This window comes from Papio anubis, chromosome 4 (assembly GCF_008728515.1).
Source record: "Papio anubis isolate 15944 chromosome 4, Panubis1.0, whole genome shotgun sequence".
NCBI lineage: Eukaryota > Metazoa > Chordata > Mammalia > Primates > Cercopithecidae > Papio > Papio anubis.
Window position 1 is genome coordinate 29,206,896 of NC_044979.1, and position 21,237 is coordinate 29,228,132.

Consider the following 21,237-nt stretch of genomic DNA (forward strand, 5'->3'; position numbering starts at 1 on the left):
GCCATGCTGGCAGGCTGGTCTTGAACTCCTGACCTCAGGTGATCCACCCACTTTGACCTCCCAAAGTGCTAGGATTAGAGGCTTGAGCCACCATGCCCGGCCTCAAAGAACTCCTTATACGGACCTGCTATCAGGTAAGAACCAAAAATATCAGTTGTCTAGATTGTCCTACTATGTGGATACGACATGGCTGACAGATCCAGACCAAGAGAATGTATTACTAGTTCTGCAAACACAGTGGAAAGGTTATTGCTGAATTAGTGACATTTACTCATTTATTCTTTGAATCCATACTCATTTCTGCCACAGAGTAACAAACTCATGATGACAGTTGAGATAGCATTAAGGATTGTTCCTAGGAAAATTTAGAGAAACCCAGCACATACGCACAAACACACTTGAACAGAGTTTCTAAAATATTTGTAATTGCCAGCATACTCTAAAGCCCAGAGTCATAGTTTAAATAAGCGAGAACAACCAATAACCTACTAAAATAGTCCTGAAATCCTAGCTCTAGTTTCAACCCTAAGTGGTTAAGTGACCAATTTTCAATTTATCTGTTAACTGTAACAGATTCCCTCTTTCCTCATACTCTTTCCCCCAACTACCACCAGAAAAATCTTATGAATCAATGAGATGATAACCAGAAGGGTTCCGTTTCTATGTAGAAAAGGAGTACAAAGTACAGTATAACTGTACTATGGGATGTTATCTTGTTTCATTATTTTCCAAAATCAGAATACAACATGATGAATCAAGAATCCACAATCTATCTCACAGAACATGTATACACGTTTTAAGGCTCAAGCCTGATTAGCTTTACCTCTCAGCAGCTGTGATACTGTGGGTTACTGCTAGGAGAAGCAGCAGTCAGAACCCTGACTGAATTAGTCCTATTAGACTATTTTATATCAGGCAACTCCTCTTGGGCCTAACCTATTCATTTGGTAATGGAAGTAACAGTAGGGACCTACTAACCTATTCATTTGGTAATAGAAGTAACAGTAGGGACCTGTGTGTCTGGTTATAGCAGACTTCACTGATGAATGTAAAAAGCTATGTTAGCATCTCAAATACAAACAAACAAAACTTTGTTGTTCAGAAAAATCTGAAAATATCTCAAACTTTATAAGAACTGTAGAGTTTTGGGGAAAAAAGAACCAATTGTGAAGAAGGGACTCCTGTCTTCTCTCTTCATTCTTAACCAAGTAACTCACTGCAAAGACAGCTTATTCAGAAATATATCACTGAGAATGGTCTGATTAAAAAAAAAGTCTCTTCTGTTCATTTGTTTTTATGAGGTTTTTTTCCTTAGGGGAAGAGTTTTTTAGAAGTTTGCTTCTTATAAAATAGTTCCATGGATTAATGCAGCGTTGTTCAACCTGGGTTCTGCTAGAATTAAGTCCTAATGCCTTGAAGCATTCATTGTACATAATGAATTAACTTCTCTTCCACACATCTGGAAAGGTACTAGTCATGTATCATCTTTTGGAAAATTAAGAAAGTCTATAAAATCATTTTCTGTGTTCTGTGATTCAGATGAGGATCCCTGGTTGAGAAAAGCTGGTAGAGGTTTCTAAATGAAAGCATGGCAAAACTTAGTACTAGGATCCCTAGGAAGGGAGAGGAGGCTACAGCCTATGTAAGCCTCTGAGTATCTTCTGCAAAACAAGCACTTTGGACAGGAAAGTATCTTTTTTTGAAATCTCATAAACCTGCTTTTGTTGTTCACACACACTGAGTATATTAGAGACCTCAACAAGGGTGTAAAAGTATAATGTCTCTGAACACCTTTCACCAATATGTATTTATTGAGTACCTCTTATGTGTCAAACAGTTCTAAGTGCTGGGAATACAGCAATGTAAAACAGAAAAAAAAAAGAAAAAAAAAATCTCTGTTCTCATGGATCCTGCATTTAAGTAGAAGGGAAAAGACCAAAACATATTAGTAACATATATATGTTATATGATAAGTGCCATGAAGAAAAATAGAGGAAAATTTGATAGAGAATGTTGGGTGGAGTTCTGTATAGTATTTATTTCTAATGAATTTTTAATTGACAAAATTGTACATATTTATGTGTATAACATGACGTTTCGAGATATGTACACATTGTGGAATGGCTCAACAGAGATAATTAACATATGCATTACCTCATATCCCTATCATTTCTTTGTGGTGAGAACACTTAAAAGCTGTTGTCCTAGCAATTTTCTAGAATACAACACATTGTTATTAACTATAGTCACCATGTTGGGTACAATTTAAAAGAGTAGCCAGGATAGGATTCAGTGAGAAGTTGATGATTTTTGGTGAAGAACTGGAGGTGGTAAGGTAGCCAGCCATGCATGTATCTGGAAAAAGAGCACTCCAGGCAGAGGGAACAGGTACAAAGGTCTTGAAGCAGGAGAGTGCTTGGCATGTTTCAAAATAACAGGAGGAGGCTAGCAAGGCCAGAGTGAAATGAACATCTCGGGGAGTGGGGAGGTTTAGGGAAGTAGAACGGGGAACAGAAATGTAGGCCATTGTAAGAACTTTAGGCTTTACCTAAGAGTGAGACTGGGAAGCCACTGGAAGGTTTTAGGCAGTGAAATGATATGGCATGACTTATTTTAAAAGAATACATTTGGCTGTAGTGTTGAGAATAGACTGAAGATGGGTAAGGTTGGAACTGAGGAGCTCAGTTTTTAATACATGGGAGGTTTGAGATGTCTATGGGCTGGGTGCCATGGCTCATGCCTGTAATCCCAGCACTTTGGCAGGAGGATTGCTTGAGGCCAGGAGTTTGAGACCAGCCTAGGCAACAAAGTGAGACCCCCCCCATCTCTACAAAAAAATTTTCAAAAATTAGCTAGATGTGGTGGTACACATCTGTTGTCCTAGTTACCAGGGAGGCTGAGGTGGGAGGATTGGCTGAGCCCAAGAGTTTGAGGCTATAGTGAGCCATGACTGTGCCACTATACTCCAGTCTGGACAACAAAGCAAGACACTGTCTCTTAAAAAAAAAAAAAGAATAAAATAAAAAGAGATACCTATAAAACATTCAAGTGAAAGGACTTAGCAGGCAGTTGTATATATGAATCTAATATACAGGAGAGAGATTTAAGCTGGGATAAAATTTGAGAATCAAACACCAATACACAGTATTTAAACCTATGAGATAAATGAGTTCATCTAGGGAGAAACTATAAACTGAGAAGGGAAGAGGTCAGTCTTTGGGGCTTTCCAGTTTAATCTCTATAGTCATTTAAATTATTATTAATTTTTTTTGTGACGGAGTTTCACTCTTGTTGCCCAGGCTGGAGTGCAATGGCACAGTCTCAGCTCACCGCAACCTCTGTCTCCCGGGTTCAAGCAATTCTCCTGCCTCAGCCTCCTGAGCAGCTGGGATTACAGGCAAGTGCCACCATGCCCGGGGAATTTTTGTATGTTTAGTAGGGACGGGGTTTCTCCATGTTGGTCAGGCTGGTCTTGAACTCCTGGCCTCAGGTGATTCACCCGCCTCGGCCTCCCGAAGTGCTGGAATTACAGGCATAAGCCACCGCGCCCAGCCTAAATTATTATTTAAAAAAAAAAATTTTTTTTTTTTAGATGGAGTCTTACTCTGTTGCCCAGGCTGGAGTGCAGTGGCACAATCTCAGCTCACTGCAACCTCTGTCTCCTGGGTTCAAGCGATTCTCATGCCTCAGACTCCGGAGTAGCTGGGATTACAGGCGTGTGCCACCACGCCTAGCTAATTTTTATATTTTTTGTGGAGACAGGGTTTCACCACGTTGGCAAGGCTGGTCTTGAACACCTGACCTCAGGTGATCTGCCTGTCTCGGCCTTCCAAAGTGCTGGAATTACAGGCATGAGCCACTGTGCCCAGCCTAGTCATTTAAATGTATGCTGAATTTAAATAACTTTTAATTTTTATACATAGAAATGACTTTTAATTTTATACATAATTTAAATAATGTATACCCATTATACTGTATGCTGAAAATGGGTCCCAAGTTCTTATTGACACACATTTGCATATATGTCTTGTCATTATTTAGAAAGCTGTGAGTCAGTTCCATTACTCTTGGCTTTCATTCGATGCACATGAAGCTTTTTTTCTATCATTGTATATAACTTTCCATTGTCTGAGTTATGAAGATGCCAGGTGCAAGTTTTCCAGCATCACACAACAAATGAAACATGGATCAAAGACTAGAAACTATGTCTCTCCGAACTCCTAGTCCAATAATCAAGGTAGTAGGCATTTCTAGTCAGAGTTTGTTTAAAAGGGCTTGACAACCATTCACTCAAAGGGGAAAAGAAAAAGAAAAAAACAAAAAACAAAACAAAGCAACAGTGCATGTGATGCAGCTGCTAAAGAAACAAACAGTCTGGGTTTCATTTTATTTATTTATTTATTTATTTGAGACGGAGTCTCGCTCTGTCCTCCAGGTCCAGGTTAGAGGGCAGTGGTGCAATCTTGGCTCACTGCCAGCTCCACCTCCCGGGTTCACGCCATTCTCCTGCCTCAGCCTCCAGAGTAGCTGGGACTACAGGCACCCACCACCACGCCCAGCTAATTTTTTGTATTTTTAGTAGAGACGGAGTTTCACCGTGTTAGCCAGGATGGTCTCGATCCCTTGACCTCGTGATCCACCCGCCTCGGCCTCCCAAAGTGCTGGGATTACAGGCGTGAGCCACCGCACCTGGCCTGGGTTTCATTTTAAAAGCACTGAGTTTACGGAACACTTTCTGTAGATTAGTTCAGACCATTGAGAATATTATGTTGATAGGCATAATATTTTTAAAATGATACCTAATCTGAAATATGTCCAGATGAGGGTAACCAGGACAGTGGGATACCCCCAAATCAGGCAAACAAAACCAGCAAATTTTAAATAAAATCTTTAAATTCCAGGGATTATATAAGAACTTATCAGGAGATAAATAACTATGTATAGTAAGTAGCATCCTATGATTTAAAATGCTCCCAAAGAGGTCAGCAATTAGTGGGAAGCCGAATGAGATCTTTAAGTTCTTTTTCTTCTCCAGGATGTTTTGACTTCCTGCACCTGAACTTAATATCATTAAATAGATACATTAGGTTGGCAATTTTTGACTTAAAAAAATGGTAATTTCATATAGTTTAATCTAAAAGGTCCAAGTTTACCAGGACGATACCAGTCCATATCATTTACCAACGAGCTATGCCAAGTCACTATGTGCTCACTTAGAAACCAAGGGCATCATTACTCTCTTCCAGGTAAATAGATATTTTTTAAAGTACACTTCCTGACTATGGGGGTTGGGTGGGAAGGCAGGTATTGGTTTCCTCTGCAGGAATATAGTTGGATATGTATATCTAGTGTGTAGGGGAGAGACTGAGCTGGAGTTAAAATTTGACATTATTATTATTACTATCAATGTTTAGATTATATGCAGAAACCCACAGCTTAAAATGTTACAAACTATTTTACAATTCACATTTTTCACAATTATTATGGTTTCCAGAGTTACATTAACCAGTTCGTGAATTTTCAACACTGCTTATTTCAGTAGAATAAGATAGGTTTCCCGGCTAGGCGCAGTGGCTCACGCCTGTAATCCCAGAATTTGGGGAGGCTGAGGAGAATCATTTGAGCCCAGAAGTTCGAGACCAGCCCGGGCAACATGGCAAGATTCCATTTCTACAAATAATTTTAAATTTTAAATTTAGGCAGGCATGGTGGTGGGCGCCTGTGGTCTCAGATACTCAGTAGACTTCAGTCCACGAGGTCAAGGCTGCAGTGAGCTTTGACCATGCCACTTGCACTCCAGCCTGGGTGACAGAGTGAGACCCTGTCTCAAATCCTGTGCTACCCCCGAAAAAAGGTAGTACAAGATTCTGTATCTTTAGATAAAAATCCATAGGAAGTGATGTCATATGCTTTACATCATTCACTGTTACTGTGGGGAGAAAGTAAAAAGAGAAATGTAAAAAGTATATAATCTACCCCGCCTAAAAGCTAGCTTCCCAAACAACTGTTCTTCAACTTTATATAACAAATATTACTTTCCTATTTGTATGAAGAATAAATAAAATTTCAGGTCATGATAAAAATTTTCTAATGAATATTACTATTTATAATGTGAAGAGGTAACTAGGGCAAGCACTCAGTTCCCTACCACATCCCAACACAAGAGCAAAATAAACTAACTCCTTATTGAATCAGGCTCATACTAGGCAGCATTTAGCACAAATGGCCAATGCCTTGAAGGGGTCCTACACAGTAACAGCTTACCTGGCATTAAATGATAACTCAGTCCCAGGGCACATGTATTTGAATTAATGCCAGTGCAAAGGATGGGAGGAGTAACAAGAAGTCCAATGTCACGGCTTAGGGGAGAAGGCAAAGGGCTCACTTGCTTGAACTAGCTGCAGTGTCTTCCTTATTTCTTGGGGCAATTGAGGTTTCCCTGTTAATTTGCAAGTACCAGATGGAGGGATGAAGAACTTTTTTATTTTCGAAGGATTAAAAAAAAAAACCCACAAATACATACACACACTGTTCAGGAAAGGTCATCAATGACATATTCCCACCCTTCTGAGTAGATTAAAGAATTCAATTTCCTTAATCACCCTCTTCTGCCTCTATTGGAAGCGGAGGCCTCTATTAAGCTCCAATCTAAACCGCCAAGAGGAATCCAAAGATTCCACCCAGAATTTTAGTCTAAATTTTAACTCAGAGTATTTTTTATTCAAAGCACAGTCTTGGTCATGCTTAATTAGCCTTGGATAGACAGGAGGGCCCATTGAGATCATACTTAATTAGCCTCAACAGCTGGGTCCACAGCAGCTCAGTACTCACCTGAGCTGTAGCTGTCAGTAGATGACTGAGAAATGGAACGAGACAGAGAGCGACGTCCAATTTTGGTGGGACGTTTGTTGAATTCTTGCTTCTGGTCAGCAAACTGGATCTGCTAAGAAAAAGAAACCTAGTTATATGGAGAAAAAGAACCTCCATTTTGAGACAGCAATTCAAGGCTTGTATTATAGGCTTTCACCTAACAGTTGATCTGATTGTATCAACCTACGTTTGGAATGTTAAGACTCTTTGAAGAGAAGAATACTTTTTAATTCTTTTATTATTTTTTTTTATTTTTTATTTTTATTTTTTTTGAGATGGAGTCTCGCTCTGTCGCCCAAGCTGGAGTGCAGTGGCGCGATCTCGGCTCACTGCAAGCTCCACTTCCCGGGTTCAAGCGATTCTCTTGCCTCAGCCTCCCGAGTAGCTGGGACTACAGGTGCCCGCCACCACGCCCGGCTAATTTTTGTATTTTTAGAAGAGATGGGGTTTCACCATGTTGGCCAGGCTGGTCTCGAATTCCTGACCTCAAGTGATCCGCTCGCCTCTGCCTCCCAAAGTGCTGGGATTACAGGCGTGAGCCACCGCGCCTGGCCGAGATGGGGTTTTTCCATATTGCCCAGGCTGGCCTTGAACTCCTGGGTTCAAGCAATCCTCTCACCTCATCCTCTCACATAGCAGGGACTACAAGCATGTGTCACTGTGTCTGGCGATGTCTCATTCTTTTCCTACTATGTTTCTAATCAAATTTAAATCTTTGATACGCTCTTTTTTTTTTTTGAGATGGACTTTTACTCTGTCACCCAGGCTGCAGTGCGGTGGCACAATCTCGGCTCACTGCAACCTCCACCTCCCGGGTTCAAGTGATTCTCATGCCTCAGCCTCTTGGTAGTTAGGATTACAGGCACACACCACCATGCCCTGCTAATTTTTGTATTTTTAGTAGAGACGGGGTTTCACCATGTTGGCCAGGCTGGTCTCGAACTCCTGACCTCAAGTGATCCACCCACCTCGGCCTCCCAAAGTGCTGGGATTATAGGCATGAGCCAGTGTGCCTGGCCCACTCTTTGACTATATGCTTTTTACAATAAAATTGTGACACCCCACTCCCCACAAATAGAGAATGGGATATTCTGCTTAAATTTTTAGAAAGTTGAGTCATATTCAGAAATATTTTCTACAGTTTCACTGAAAAGTAAAACTGGAAAGAATATTTGAGATTATCGTATTTGTAAGCTGCATATATCTAGATGAGAAAATTGCAAGGTACAGGAAAGAATATTTGAGATTATTATATTTGTAAGCTCCATATATCTAAATGAGAAAATTGCAAGGTACAGGAAGGCAAAATGACTTGCATTCAGGTTTCAAGAATATCAGGAAATGGTATGATTTAATAATTTTTAAAAAGGCTTTTCATTAAGAATGAACATTCTGAAATTGCATTTAAATTCTGGCTATGCCACTCATTAACTGTGTGATGTTGCTCAAGATGCTTTAGTGAGTCTCATTTTTCCATAAATACAACAGAGATAAAAGTACTTACCTCACAGGTTTTAGAGAGGGTTCAATGAGACAATGCATGTAAATTGAAACATAGCAGAAAATTCAATAAATCCACTCCCTACCCGACCCCCACAGTTCAATGCTCTCGTAACTCCTGCAGGTAGCCACACTAATTTGTTAAAGCTTTTCTAAAATATACTAGTTAGCTTTCCAGTACTAGTAAGTAAATTGTTTTTTTTTAGATGGAGTCTCACTCTGTAGTCAGGCTGGAGTACAGTGGCGTGATCTTGGCTCACTGCAATTTCCGCCTCCCGGGTTCAAGCGATTCTCCTGCCTCAGCCTCCCGAGTAGCTGGGATTACAGGTGTGTGCCACCACGCCCAGCTAATTTGTGTATTTTTAGTAGAGACGGGGTTTCACCACGTTAGCCAGGATGGTCTCAATCTCTTGACCTTGTGATCTGCCCGCCTCGGCCTCCCAAAGTGCTGGGATTACAGGCGTGAGCCACCGCGCCTGGCTAGTAAGTAAATATTTATTTTTTAATACTTGATGTTATAAAATACCTAAAAGCAGTAAGATTGATCATTAACTATAATAGATGTAGAAGGAGCAGATTACTTGACTGTATATGTATAAACCTCATATCACACTCTGGAGGTTGCATTTTTGATGATTATTTGATAATGATTTTCTTACAATTTTATCTTTCTCCTTTTGTTGGAAGTTCCAGCTGATACTTTATAATACTCTACAAATCAAAGGTCATTTATAAACTATACTTGTTTGGGGAAAAAAAAGCTCATATAATTTATTCAATTAATAACTTTTTCGTTTTCTCTGTTTGTATAATTGCCTATTCTGAATCCAAGGTGGCACAGAGGAAGGTCTAATGAAAATGATCAAAGATCTGACAAGTGACTCTACCTTTAATGATAAAAAGATGGTTCCTTGATGGGCAGAACATATAGTACACCAGAATGAAAGGAGGAACTGATGGCTCCACTTCCCACAGTTAGAGGTAACTAATGAGTCACTTGAGTATTGTGACAAGGGGACCAATGCCAAATTGAATTAGCTTCACATTGCCTTTTAGGGGGATTCATAGTCTTTTCATAGCCATAACAACAAATAAAGCCTGCAAAGTGCTTTAGGGCTTGCAAATTGTTTTCAGCAATAGGAAAACTCATCAGATAAGAAGCTCTTCATATACAAACAAACAAAAAAAATGACAAAGATGATTATTTTGCTCAACTAACAACTTATTCCAAAAAAATAAAGTGCCTTTCTATGTACTCCCATAGGACGTACATGAACTTTCATGTATTGCATTTCTCCTAGCACAGCACTTACCACACTAAATGTAACTATCTGTCTACTTACCTGTATTCTCTATAAACTATAGGCTCATAAAGGGAGAAGCTGTGATTCTCGTTCACCCTTATATCCTCAGGCACAAATCCTAGGCACTCAATCAAGTGCTGAATCAATATATCTGAAGTAGCCTATTCTATCTTCACTTCTATACTTGGTTGAATATTCAGTAAATATGGTAAACATAAAGTCTAAAGTTAAAATGATTTTTAAGGGCAAAAAGAGCTAAGAAGAAGAGGAAAGGTGGAAAGCTGGGAGGTGGATAGCAGTCAGGCTGCAAACTCTGGCTTCCATTTCACCAACCTTGTTCAAAACAGTCACATGTCTTTATTCTTTTTTAGAAGCCCATCTAGGAAAAGGAATAATAATGGAACTTTTCAAAGGTCACCCTGAGTCACTAACTTTTCCAGTGTCCCCTTTAAAGAAGAATAAACCCTGTTTCAGATGCTCAACACAACCTCACACCTGCGTACATGCACATGTGGGTGCATATGCACACACACCATGTACACACACCACTAGAGGGGGCCAGTCACTCTTATTCCCTAGATTGTAGGATCAGGGTGAATAAACCACGTAGCTATCTAGCTGCATTATCATCTCAAACCAGTTTCTCTGAGCTGAGCTGTCTTCTCTATAGTGTTTTCTATTTACAGTAATCCCTCCTTCCTGAGACAAGTTCATGCTATCTTTTAGGACTAAAGAAGACTAGGTTGTGCAAGGCTTTATCCACTTAGAACATAGGGTTCTAAAACCTTGCTTATTGGTTAGACACTGAAGTCAAGTTTCTTTAAGACAGAAAAATATTAGAGCAAGATTAACCACTTAAATATAAGTTATACAATTTTCCCCAGGAAACAAGTATCTTTCTCTGACAACTAGAACATGAATTAAGTGGCTCCCTGGTGTCTACCTCCTCTCAATAATTAAACACCAATATATTCTTCACTCAACAGTCCACTTTGTAATGGATTGGTTTTGTAATCTGCCCACCCCAATTGTGGTACCTTAGTAGATTAAAACCCTAACTTTCCTACCTTGTCTGGAACCAGGATCTTTTAAAGAAATCCTCTTTTTCCATATGAGAGAGAACTGCCTAATTCCAACAGGCATTAAGGCAAAGGAGGAAAAGAGACTGTTAAAAGAGGGGTAGTTCACCTTATGCCAGAGGGACGGATGAAAGCAGGAAAGGAGGGGAAAAAGAGTATAAGCAGCTGGCTTTTTACAATAATGGCTATAGCAGCGGCAAGACTGGTAAATAAGAGCTTAGCCTCACCTGGGCCTTAATCCCAGAGTTGCCATTAACAATGTATTTCTTCTTGCTGCCCAGCATAGTGACATTACCAGCCCCACTGCCACCTCTGTGGTCCAGGGACCCTTGTGATCAGGCCTTTAAACTTTCCTCATCAGCAATTCTGTTGGCTCTGGTTCCAGCCAGCTTTTGGGGCTGGGGAGTGGGGGACTACTCTTCCTTGGAATCCCTGAAGCAGCTCCAACAACCCCTTCAGCAGTACAGCCCCAGTTTAATAAGGCATTTCTGTTAGTGGCTCATCAGCCATTCCTAATTCTGGTGGCTGTTTTGCTTTTATTTATTTTTTTCCTAAACACCTAATTACATGGATCCTCTGACCTCTAAACCTTGGCAAGTCCCCTGACAAGGCCCAACTTGCATGCACATAACAATAGCTTATTTATATAACCACTGCACTTTTTTGCTTGCTATAATTAACTTGCTAATTAGGTTCCTTTTCAACCTTACCTCCTCCTTTTCCATGTCAGATGATTTTAGTTAACCTAGTCTCATTAGAAAAAAATTAACCACGGAGCCACTAAAACAATGAGAGACTTTATTAAAAGAGTAAGAAAAAAAAATTAATGGTGCCAAGTACTCAGGCAGGCCCTACCCTATACTCTGTGTCCTTGGATTAGCCAGACTGGGGACACTGATTTCAGCTCTGTCACCAAGGAAATCAATTTTTCCAGTTCACTGCTTTCCTCTGAATTGTGCATCTTTTATACAGGTTTGACATTTGGTTTCTAGGCCCAGCTCAAGATTGTTGCTGATTTGGCATAGGGTGACCGAGTTTGCTCTTTTCACAAAATGTGTGTTCATGGAAGGTATGACTACAAAGGGAAGTTTCTTATCTCCTCAGTCCCCAGAATCACAACAATCTTATTACATGCCAAATATTCAAGCAAAAGGACAAAGAATCACATTCTTTATTTGCTGATTTCTGAAAGAGACATAGTGAAGAAGAAAGCTACACTCAACTGTCTGCTACATAGATTGGGGGAAAGTGATGTGAATTCTTCCTTAAAAAAAAAAAAAAAAAGACTGCTTGTTGAGCATAAGAAAGGACATAAAATGGCAGATTCTATTTTTTTTTTTTTTTTGAAACGGAGTTTTGCTCTTTTTGCCCAGGCTGGAGTGCAATGACGCGATCTCGGCTCACTGTAACCTCCACCTTCCGGGTCCAAGTGATTCTCCTACCTCAGCCTCCCAAGTAGCTCGGATTACAGGCATGTGCCACCACGCTGGCTACATTTTTGTATTTTTAGTAGAGATGGCGTTTCACCATTTTAGTCAGCTGGTCTTGAACTCCAGACCTCAGGTGATCCACCTGCCTCAGCCTCCCAAAGTGCTGGGATTACAGGCGTGAGCCACCACACCCAGCCAGCAGATTCTTTTTTAAGGATAATCTTTATTTAGAGCGAGGTCATATTGCATACTGCTGATTGACATCTCTGGAAGAGAAAAGTTCGGTAAGTGCCTATATTCACAGTTCTATGTATATGTTACTTCTATTAATTTGTACAAGAACCTTACGAAGTAGGCAGTATTATTCTCACTTGACAAAGTGGGAAAGTGTAACTCTGAGAGAACAAATGATTTGTCCAAGGTCTCACAGCAAGTAAGTGATGGGACTGGAATTTGAGCCTGTGTTTATGCTAAAGCCAAAGCTCCATCTACTATACCATGCCTTATAATATAAGTCAGAAGACCAAAGGTCCTAGTCCCAGGTATACTAGTCCCAAATCATTCCTTTTATCTTTAAATTTACTTAATTTAAAATTACTCTTTAAATTCATTTTCGTATCAGATTACATCTTAGAAATGACATCATCCTGGATAATCTTGGGGCCCTGATCAAGTCACAACTTAAAACACCTAATTATGTAAGAATTAGAACTCTAACAGCTCTTTAAGTGGCAACTTTGCCCAATGCGACTACCAGAAATGGAAACAGAAATTAATTGAACTCAAATACGAATATTCACCATCACCCACAGCAATTCTGATCTCTTACTCATAATTTCACAAAGTGAGACAGATCACTTGCTTGCTTGATGAATCTCTAAACTTCTGCTCCTCCTAACAAGAATGTTCACCTCAGTCCACTTGTACTAAGCTGGTTCCCCTTTCCCTCACTCAGGTAAAAAGGAACTCCTTGGTCCAATGACTGAAGTCAGATAACTTGAGCCAGAAGGACTGGCATTTCTATACCAAATATAACCAGAAGACATTTTAGGAGATTGACAGGAAAAGCCTTACCACTTAACAAGTTTTGTTTGTTTGTTTTGGTTTTTTTTGAGACTGAGTCTCGCTCTGTCACCCAGGCTGGAGTGCAGTGGCACAATCTCAGCTCACTGCAACCTCCATCTCCCAGGTTCAAGTGATTCTCCTGCCTCAGACTCCCCAGCAGCTGGGACTACAGGTGCGTGCCACCATGCCCGGCTAATTTTTTGTATTTTTTTTTTTAGTAGAGACAGGGTTTCACCTTGTTAGCCAGGCTGGTCTCGATCTCCTGACCTCGTGATCCACACACCTTGGTTTGCTGGGATTACATGCGTGAGCCACTGTGCCCAGTCAACAAGTTTTTATAGAATACAGTAATTCTAAAATTTTAGCTGTATCAAAATCACCTGGAGAGCTTATTAAAGCACATTGCTGGATCTTAACCACCAGAGTTTTAGAATTATAAGGTCTGGAGAGGGCCCAAGATTTTGTATTTTGTAATTAAAAAAAAAAAAATTTTTTTTTCAGCTTCCAATTCTCTGGTTGAAGATTTTGTGTTTTGAGTAACTCCCCTGGAGATGCTGATGCTACTGGTCTGAAGACCACACTTTGAGAACCACTGCTCTAACACTTTCTCCAAGTGTGAGTAAAGCAGCCCTGATTCTCTTGACTCTTCTTAATCAACCATTCTATCCTATCATGGCTATAACAATGGAGGCATGTTCACAGGCAGAAAAGTAAAGGTTATTTGAAAGGTCAGAGAATACAATGAAGTGATCCTTTCTTTTCTTTCTTTTTTTTTTTTGAGATGGAAGTATCCCTCTTGTCTCCCAGGCTGGAGTGCAATGGTGCCATCTCGGCTCACTGCAACCTCCACCTATTGGGGTTCAAGTGATTCTCCTGCCTCAGCCTCCTGAATAGCTGGGATTACAGAAGCACACTACCACGCCCGGTTAATTTTTTTTGTACTTTTTAGTAGAGATGGGGTTTCACCATATTGGCCAGGCTGGTCTCAAACTCCTGACCTCAGGTGATCTGTCCACCTCGGCCCTCCGAAGTGCTTCAATTACAGGCATGAGCCACTGTGCCCAGCCGAGGTGATCTTTCTTCACACCCAAAACAGGGTCTAAAGATAAGTGGGTCTAATTCTGATTTCCATAACCTAAGGCTCTTAAAAAGAGACAGGTAACATATTAAGAAAAACAGGACTCATGGAGAGGATAGAAGATCTATTTATCCTAAAGAGGTTCAGGCCAAGAGAAACCAATCAATTCCTTTTCAAGTACATAAATACTACAAAGGATGTATCTGTGTCTCTACTTCCTAAGGTCTGTCATCATTTCTAAAATGGGGATAATCATTTCTACTTTGCTTATCTAAAATGTATGCTGAGATAATAAGATAATGTGAGAGGGTTTTGAAAACTACATATTGATATACGAGTCTAAAATATTAATATTTCTATTCTTTCAAATTAAATGTTCTTAACCTATATTCCATGGATGTCTAGAACCTCCTACAACAGTATGCAAAATTTTGTATTTTTAATATCCTGGGGAGAGAGCCCATAGTTTTCATCAGTTTTTCAAATGGCTTTCTGTTTTAGGCACCAATCCTGACCTAGAGTTATAGTCAAGCTACCTCTACCACCATTTATCAGATACTTTGGAGGTTTTTGTCTCTACTTCCAAGTAGATATGGTTCAGATATTTCTCAAAACACCTCTCTCTTCCAAGCCAAATCAGTGGCTTGAACTAACTCTTTACCTATGAAAAGGATTACTTCTAGCCAAAAGAATATCGGGCAGCAAGCTGGCTGGGTACTCAAGAAAGTCAATCAACCAGATTTCCTATGGAAAAGTACAGAGAGCTGGAGTGGGAGGAGGAGGAAATATTAAAATGTAGAAACACAGAAAAAGTTATTGCTGATCTCCATGCATGTTAGTCGAGGTTAGTACCAGAAGGGACTAAAGATCTCTTAGGGGAAGTAAAACACATTAATAAAGACAATCTTTAAAAGGATGTGTTCCCCAACCTTTCAGCAGTAAAGCTGTCTGAACAAGGCTAAGAAAATCTTTCACATGAAAACAGCTGAGGAGCAGAGGCGCCAGGAGAATTTTTCCAGTGATTGGTGGAATGTAACCTTGAAAGTCTACCTTGTCAGTTCTTGAGATTGGGGTTCTTCAGGCTTCATCTTGGCTTATTTCCCTGCTGGGAATCAGAGATGTGAGTACTGTCAGCTGTTATATGTAGTGTGAGTCCTATTCTCTGAGGGATATGAAGTCCCTTTTTGCTGGTGATTTTTAATAAAAGGGAGATGTTGTAATATACCTTCTCTGCTAAATTTTTCTCCTGAAAGAAGATTTGAGAGGCTTCTCATATTTCTTTTGGTGGCAGGGATAGTTTCAGTGGAAATTTCATTACACTAATATGTAAATGGGAACATGAGTAAGACACTTGTTAAAACTTTAACTTGAAACTTTGGCCCAACATGGGAGCTGGAGCAAGGGTTTTTTTCTTAGGGATTAAAAGACACTTTAACATTTCACAAGCAAGGTTTGGAAATCTATAGGCAATACACTGGAGGGTGCTCAGAGGTTAGCTTTCTTGGCTAAGTGGCTATCAGTAGCAGCCTAAATGAAGTACTTTCAGACCAAGTCAGGAGTCAATGACTTACGTGGTATCTGAAAGAAAGCCTCAAAAGTCTTTGCTAAGGAAAAGCTAGCAAATGAGACAATCGTGTTATTGAAGACTAGCCCCTCCCTATTCCTTTTTATTGCTGTTCAAAATACTGAGCAAAGGTATTTTCCTGCTATTTAAGAGACGGAGTGGCCAAGAAATTCCTGAGAGTAATACTTTATTAAAACAGAGCAGAGCTGTGCTTTTCTAAATTATTATTTTGTTTGTTTGTTTGTTTTGAGACAGAGTCTGGCTCTGTCGCCCAGGCTGGAGTGAGATGATAGGATTTCGGCTCACTGCAAGCTCCGCCTCCCGGGTTCACGCCATTCTCCTGCCTCAGCCTCCCGAGTAGCTGGGACTACAGGCACCCGCCACCATGCCCCACTAATTTTTTGTATTTTTAGTAGAGACAGGGTTTCACCGTGTTCGCCAGGATGGTCTCAATCTCCTGCCCTTGTGATCTGTCCGCCTCAGATTACAGGCGTGAGCCACTGCGCCCGGCCACAAATGTTTTTATTTATTTATTTATTTATTACCAACCAAGACACAGCACTACAGAGCTGTGTTTTCTTAAAGAGTGTTTTCTAAAAGTTGGGAAGCCTTAGATCATATCCCTTACGCAGTGGTCACACCAACTCCTTTAGGGCAGTTTTCCCTTTCACATAAGTAGAAAGAAGGTAAATAGGGTGAAAGTTCAGTAGGAGCTGCTACTGAACTTTAAGGGTATGTGCTAAGCTTGTAAGACGGTGAGGACTATGACAGAAATAAGAATTACTGTAAAACTTTGATTGATTCTGAGTTGGCACACTAATGTTCAGTAGAATTCTTCTGTAATATTCCTTTATAGAAATACTAAAGTTTGATACCTTAACGTGGCCCTTCCCCTAATAAAACCAAATTTCTTTTTCCCCCCTTCTTGTTATTAGTGAGTAGCAAGAAATTCAAAAAAACTCAACCTAATCAGAAGTATTAAATAAATCCTTCCATTAATTCTAAAACACTACATTACTTGGAATAAGCTTGTAGATGGATAGGTTTTCTTTCCACAAAATGTTTTAAAATTGAACACAAGGCTGGGCATGGTGGCTCACACCTGTAATCCCAGCACTTTGGGAGGCCAAGTTGAGTGGATCACCTAAGGTCAGGAGTTCAAGACCAGCCTGGCCAACATGGTGAAACCCCGTCTCCACCAAAAATACAAAAATTACCCTGTGTGGTGGTGCACACCTGTAATCCCTGCTACTCATGAGGCTGAGGCAGGAGAATCACTTGAATCCAGGAAGCGGAGGCTGCAGTGAGCTGAGATCCCGCCACTATACTCCAGCCTGGACAACAAAGCCAGACTCCATCTCAAAAAAAAAAAAACAAAAAAAAAACAAAAAAAAAAAAACCCGAAGATAATGTTCTGAGACAACATTAAGAACAGCAATAACCTCCCCCAAAACAATAAACAATAGTTGTAACAATGAGTTGAAATGTAATTTCCTCAGTGGGGCCTTTGTTAGGCCTACTATATATTCTATCTCATTATCAATAGTTATTTCTTCAAATCATAATTCTGTAAACACTAAAAAGAACCTGAAATATGTTTTAGAGAGTCTAACTAGTTTTCCAGAGTGGGGAAACACAAACCTGTAAACATAAACCTGTATAGGTTGTAAGAAATCAGGCTAAATCTAGAAGAAACTATTTAGAAACATAAGGATGGTTATTGTTTTTAAATTAAAAGTTGAAATTCAATCCAATATAATAGATTTATATGCTAGTTCTTATGAACAAATAAGTCCTTATTATCATTATAGTAAAACTACTGATCAGGCAAATATGGTAGTCTGAAGAACTGTACCAAGAGGGCTACAGTTCCTGCCTTAGAGAAATATATATATAAAGGATAGCTGGGGGGAAAATAGGAAAATGTTGTGACTGAAGGGAAAAATACAGGCAGGGAGGGGAGAAATGTCTGAAATCTTCTCAGACTTGAGAGAGCACCATTTCTGTAAGTTCTGTTTTTGTTTTTTTCTCATCATTGTTCTTTTTCTTTACCCCCAGAGAAACAAATGAAGCGTCAGGTTGAAAACAGAAGTGCAAAACAGTCACAGGAAACACAACCCATACATCATACCAGCAGCCGGAGGAAAGCCCCCGCCCACCAGAGACAACCAGGCAACAAGCTGGGGCCACGCAACTCTCATACCTTTCCCAGCTTCGCAGATAATTAAGAAACAGCGGTGACCTAGTACCTAGGAACTAATCAGAACTTACAGTAATAACTTTTTCCAACCAGAGATCTTGGTAGGAGCTTCTTACAGGTGATCCTTGTCACCTGGCAAAAATAGTTGCCTCTCATTATCAAGAAACAGAAGGAGAAACAAAACGACCAGAGAACTCACCATCCACTCAGGCATGTGAAAAGCTGAGGTGCCCTCATTACCGTCCCACTTCTCCATAGTGCAGGCTTGGGTAAGATATGTCCTGAAGCAAAAGGGAAAGCTGGTTTGGAAATACCGGGGTTATCTGAGTGCCCCAAAGCAGACCCAACCCTAGTGAGATCAGTTCACAGTGGCTAGAGAAGCTGCATCCCTTTTCACAGCAGCCCCCGATTCAAATCAAGAGCATTAGTCAACTGCCTGACAACCCCTTACTGGCCGGCTTCAAAGCCTCTGTTTCTGATTTCAGAATCAGGGCTGATGCAAAGTGCTGCACCCAGGCACTGTGCCTCTCTTCTCACAGGGCACTCACTGTTTAATACTACCCAAACACTACCCGCACCTCCCCAGTGGGGACTTTCTGCAGCATTAGTTGGACTTCCTTCTTTCCCTGTGTGTGAGGCACTTAGGAATTCTCTCCCACCCTTCAGGACACGTCACTGGAGGTGCGGATACCAAGATCAATAAAGACTGAGGTAAGGAAGGCACTCCCATTTCTCAAGAGTTGCTTGATTTGGATCAGTAAACAGGCGTTTCCTTGAAATCAAGAGCTCCTAGGGCTTTCAAGTTTAAACAGCTATGCAGAAGCTCCCCATCTGCTCACACCAGGGGTCTGGCAGCAAAATGTCACATATCTCAAGTTAGTGTCTTATTGCATGGGAAGTTCGGATGGAGCCTAGGAAGATCTTTTTCAAAATCAGAACTTCTTAGAAGCTCTAAGAAAGTTCTGGGACGACAGCTCCCTCTGCTGGCTCCCTGTGCTACATAAACGAAGGCCTCAGGGCTCTCAGCTACAGAGACACAGGTGCTGATTGCAAAGTGGCTTCACTGAGGCTAGTCAGGAGCCCCCACAGTGTAGGTTTAGAGGACAGCCAGGGTTTCCAACCAAGACTAGTGCTGCCTCAAAGTCCCTAACCAACGCTGGATTTTACACACAGGTCTGGTTTCAGGAAGAAACAGGATGCCAGTGCAGTAGCCCTGTACACTATCACCTTAAAGGACCTCCGAAGTTGTTTCTGCTTTATGTCTCCATACCAACTGCCTCCTTGCTGCACACTTCAGAAGTTTGGAAATAAGACATAACTAGAAAAAAGGTAAGCTAGCCTATCTCACCTGCTTAGTTCATTCCTAGAGTATATTATCCAGTAAGAGTACCACAGGTTTCAGGCATGAAGGAATTCTAACAAGATATGCCTGCTTTGGTCCCTTTAAGGACCAGGACTCTTTACAGTGTTAATTCCCATTGAAGAGGATAGTTTCTCCACAGCTAACAGTGACAATATTATAATTATGATTATAGGTTCTGTGAAAGGAAAACACCTTGGGCCCCCAAAATCACTAAGCCAAAGGGAAAAGTCAAGCTGGAACTGCTTAGGGCAAACCTGCCTCCGATTCTATTCAAAATCGCCCCTCTGCTCACTGAGATAAATGCACATCTGATTGCCTCCTTTGAAGAGGCTAATCAGAAACTCAAAAGAATGCAACCATTTGTCTCTTATCTGCCCATGACCTGGAAGCCCCCTCCCTGCTTCCAGATGTCTTGCCTTTCCAGACTGAACCAGTGTTCATCATACATATGTTGACTGATGTCTCCTGTCCCCCTAAAATGTATAAAACCAAACTGTGCTCTGACCACCTTGGGCACATGTCATTGGGACCTCCTGAGGCTGTGTCTTGAGTGCATATCCTCTAACCTTGGCAAAATAAGCTTTCTAAATTAACCGAGACCTGTCTCAGACGTTCGGAGTTCACAGTTCATTTCCCTGTAGGGCCTTCACTAGTTAAGAGGATGGTTCTTTGGATTTGGAATGGAGGGGAGGAAGGTAATATCTACAGAAGAGGTACTGTAAGATGTCAGAGAGGGCGGAATTCAAATGAATGGCCAGAGGTTTGACTGGAGAGAAAGGAAGGTGAAAACGGGGACTGTTAAACCAGGGTGCATTCAGAGGTATCAAGGGATCACAGGGAGGGTGGAGAGCAGGCGAAATAAGAACAGCAGGGGTAGACGTAAAGGAAGCTGTGGTCTTAGAGGAGCTATGGAGTGAGGCGATTTGAGCGATGTCAGGGCAGAGGGTGATGAGATGCAGGGAAGATAAGGCCCACTGAAGTCAGAGTGTCAACTCTGATAAAGTCTTAGCTCCTAGCAACCTCTAGTTATTGTCCTCTGGTCTTCTTTTTAACCCAGAGAACTTCTTAAAATGAGAAGTCACATCTGTTGCCTAAATTGCCAATGGTGTATTTCATCTGTGCTTTTTTTTTTTTTTTTTTTTGAGACGGAGTCTCGCTCTGTCGCCCAGGCTGGAGTGCAGTGGCCAGATCTCAGCTCACTGCAAGCTCTGCCTCCCGGGTTTACACCATTCTCCTGCCTCAGCCTCCCGTAGCTGGGACTACAGGCGCCCGCCACCTCACCGGGCTAGTTTTTTTTGTATTTTTTAGTAGAAACGGGGTTTCACCGTGTTAGCCAGGATGGTCTCGATCTCCTGACCTCGTGATCCGCCCATCTCGGCCTCCCAAAGTGCTGGGATTACAGGCTTGAGCCACTGCGCCCGGCCCCATCTGTGCTTTAAACGCAACACGTCTACAATCAAAATTACTGCTCCATCTTTCTCACTCCCCTCCAAACAACACTTCTCCTCACTTTTCTATTTGTGTTTGTGATGCCACTGTCCTCAGGCAACCATATATGAAACCTCAGGCACCTTTGATTTTCCCCTTTTCCTTAGTCCCCAGAACAGTCAGTTGGATATTATTTCTGCGCCCTCCTCCACCAAACCTTTCATCTATCCCTTTCTGTTCATTTTCACTCCTCTTAACCCTCTACAAATCCTTTCCCAGAAGACTATCCACTTCATATATATATACACACATATATATGTCTATATATGTGTGTGTATGTATATAATGTGTATTTT

The 21,237-nt window shown here is 41.0% G+C and overlaps 1 protein-coding gene and 1 long non-coding RNA gene across 10 annotated transcripts in view; one reads left to right on the forward strand and one right to left on the reverse strand.

Moving 5' to 3' along the window:
• Positions 1–21,237, reverse strand: part of AHCYL2 (adenosylhomocysteinase like 2) — a 209,372-nt gene that overhangs the window by 44,719 nt on the left and 143,416 nt on the right. For 3 of the 9 annotated variants that reach the window (XM_017957153.2, XM_017957150.2, XM_017957152.1), the window contains one exon: positions 6,832–6,943. In XM_017957153.2, coding sequence (XP_017812642.1) covers positions 6,832–6,943 — 112 coding nt within the window. Of the gene's footprint in view, positions 1–6,831; positions 6,944–10,980; positions 12,075–12,195; positions 12,232–18,289; positions 18,372–18,668; positions 20,511–21,237 lie in introns of those variants that run through there. The other 6 variants (XM_009203852.4, XM_021936258.2, XM_031665165.1 and 3 more) reach the window with 6 other exon arrangements.
• LOC116274467 lies at positions 15,072–18,819 on the forward strand. The gene is made up of 2 exons (XR_004183123.1): positions 15,072–15,446; positions 17,949–18,819. It is a non-coding gene; the product is annotated as an uncharacterized LOC116274467 (long non-coding RNA).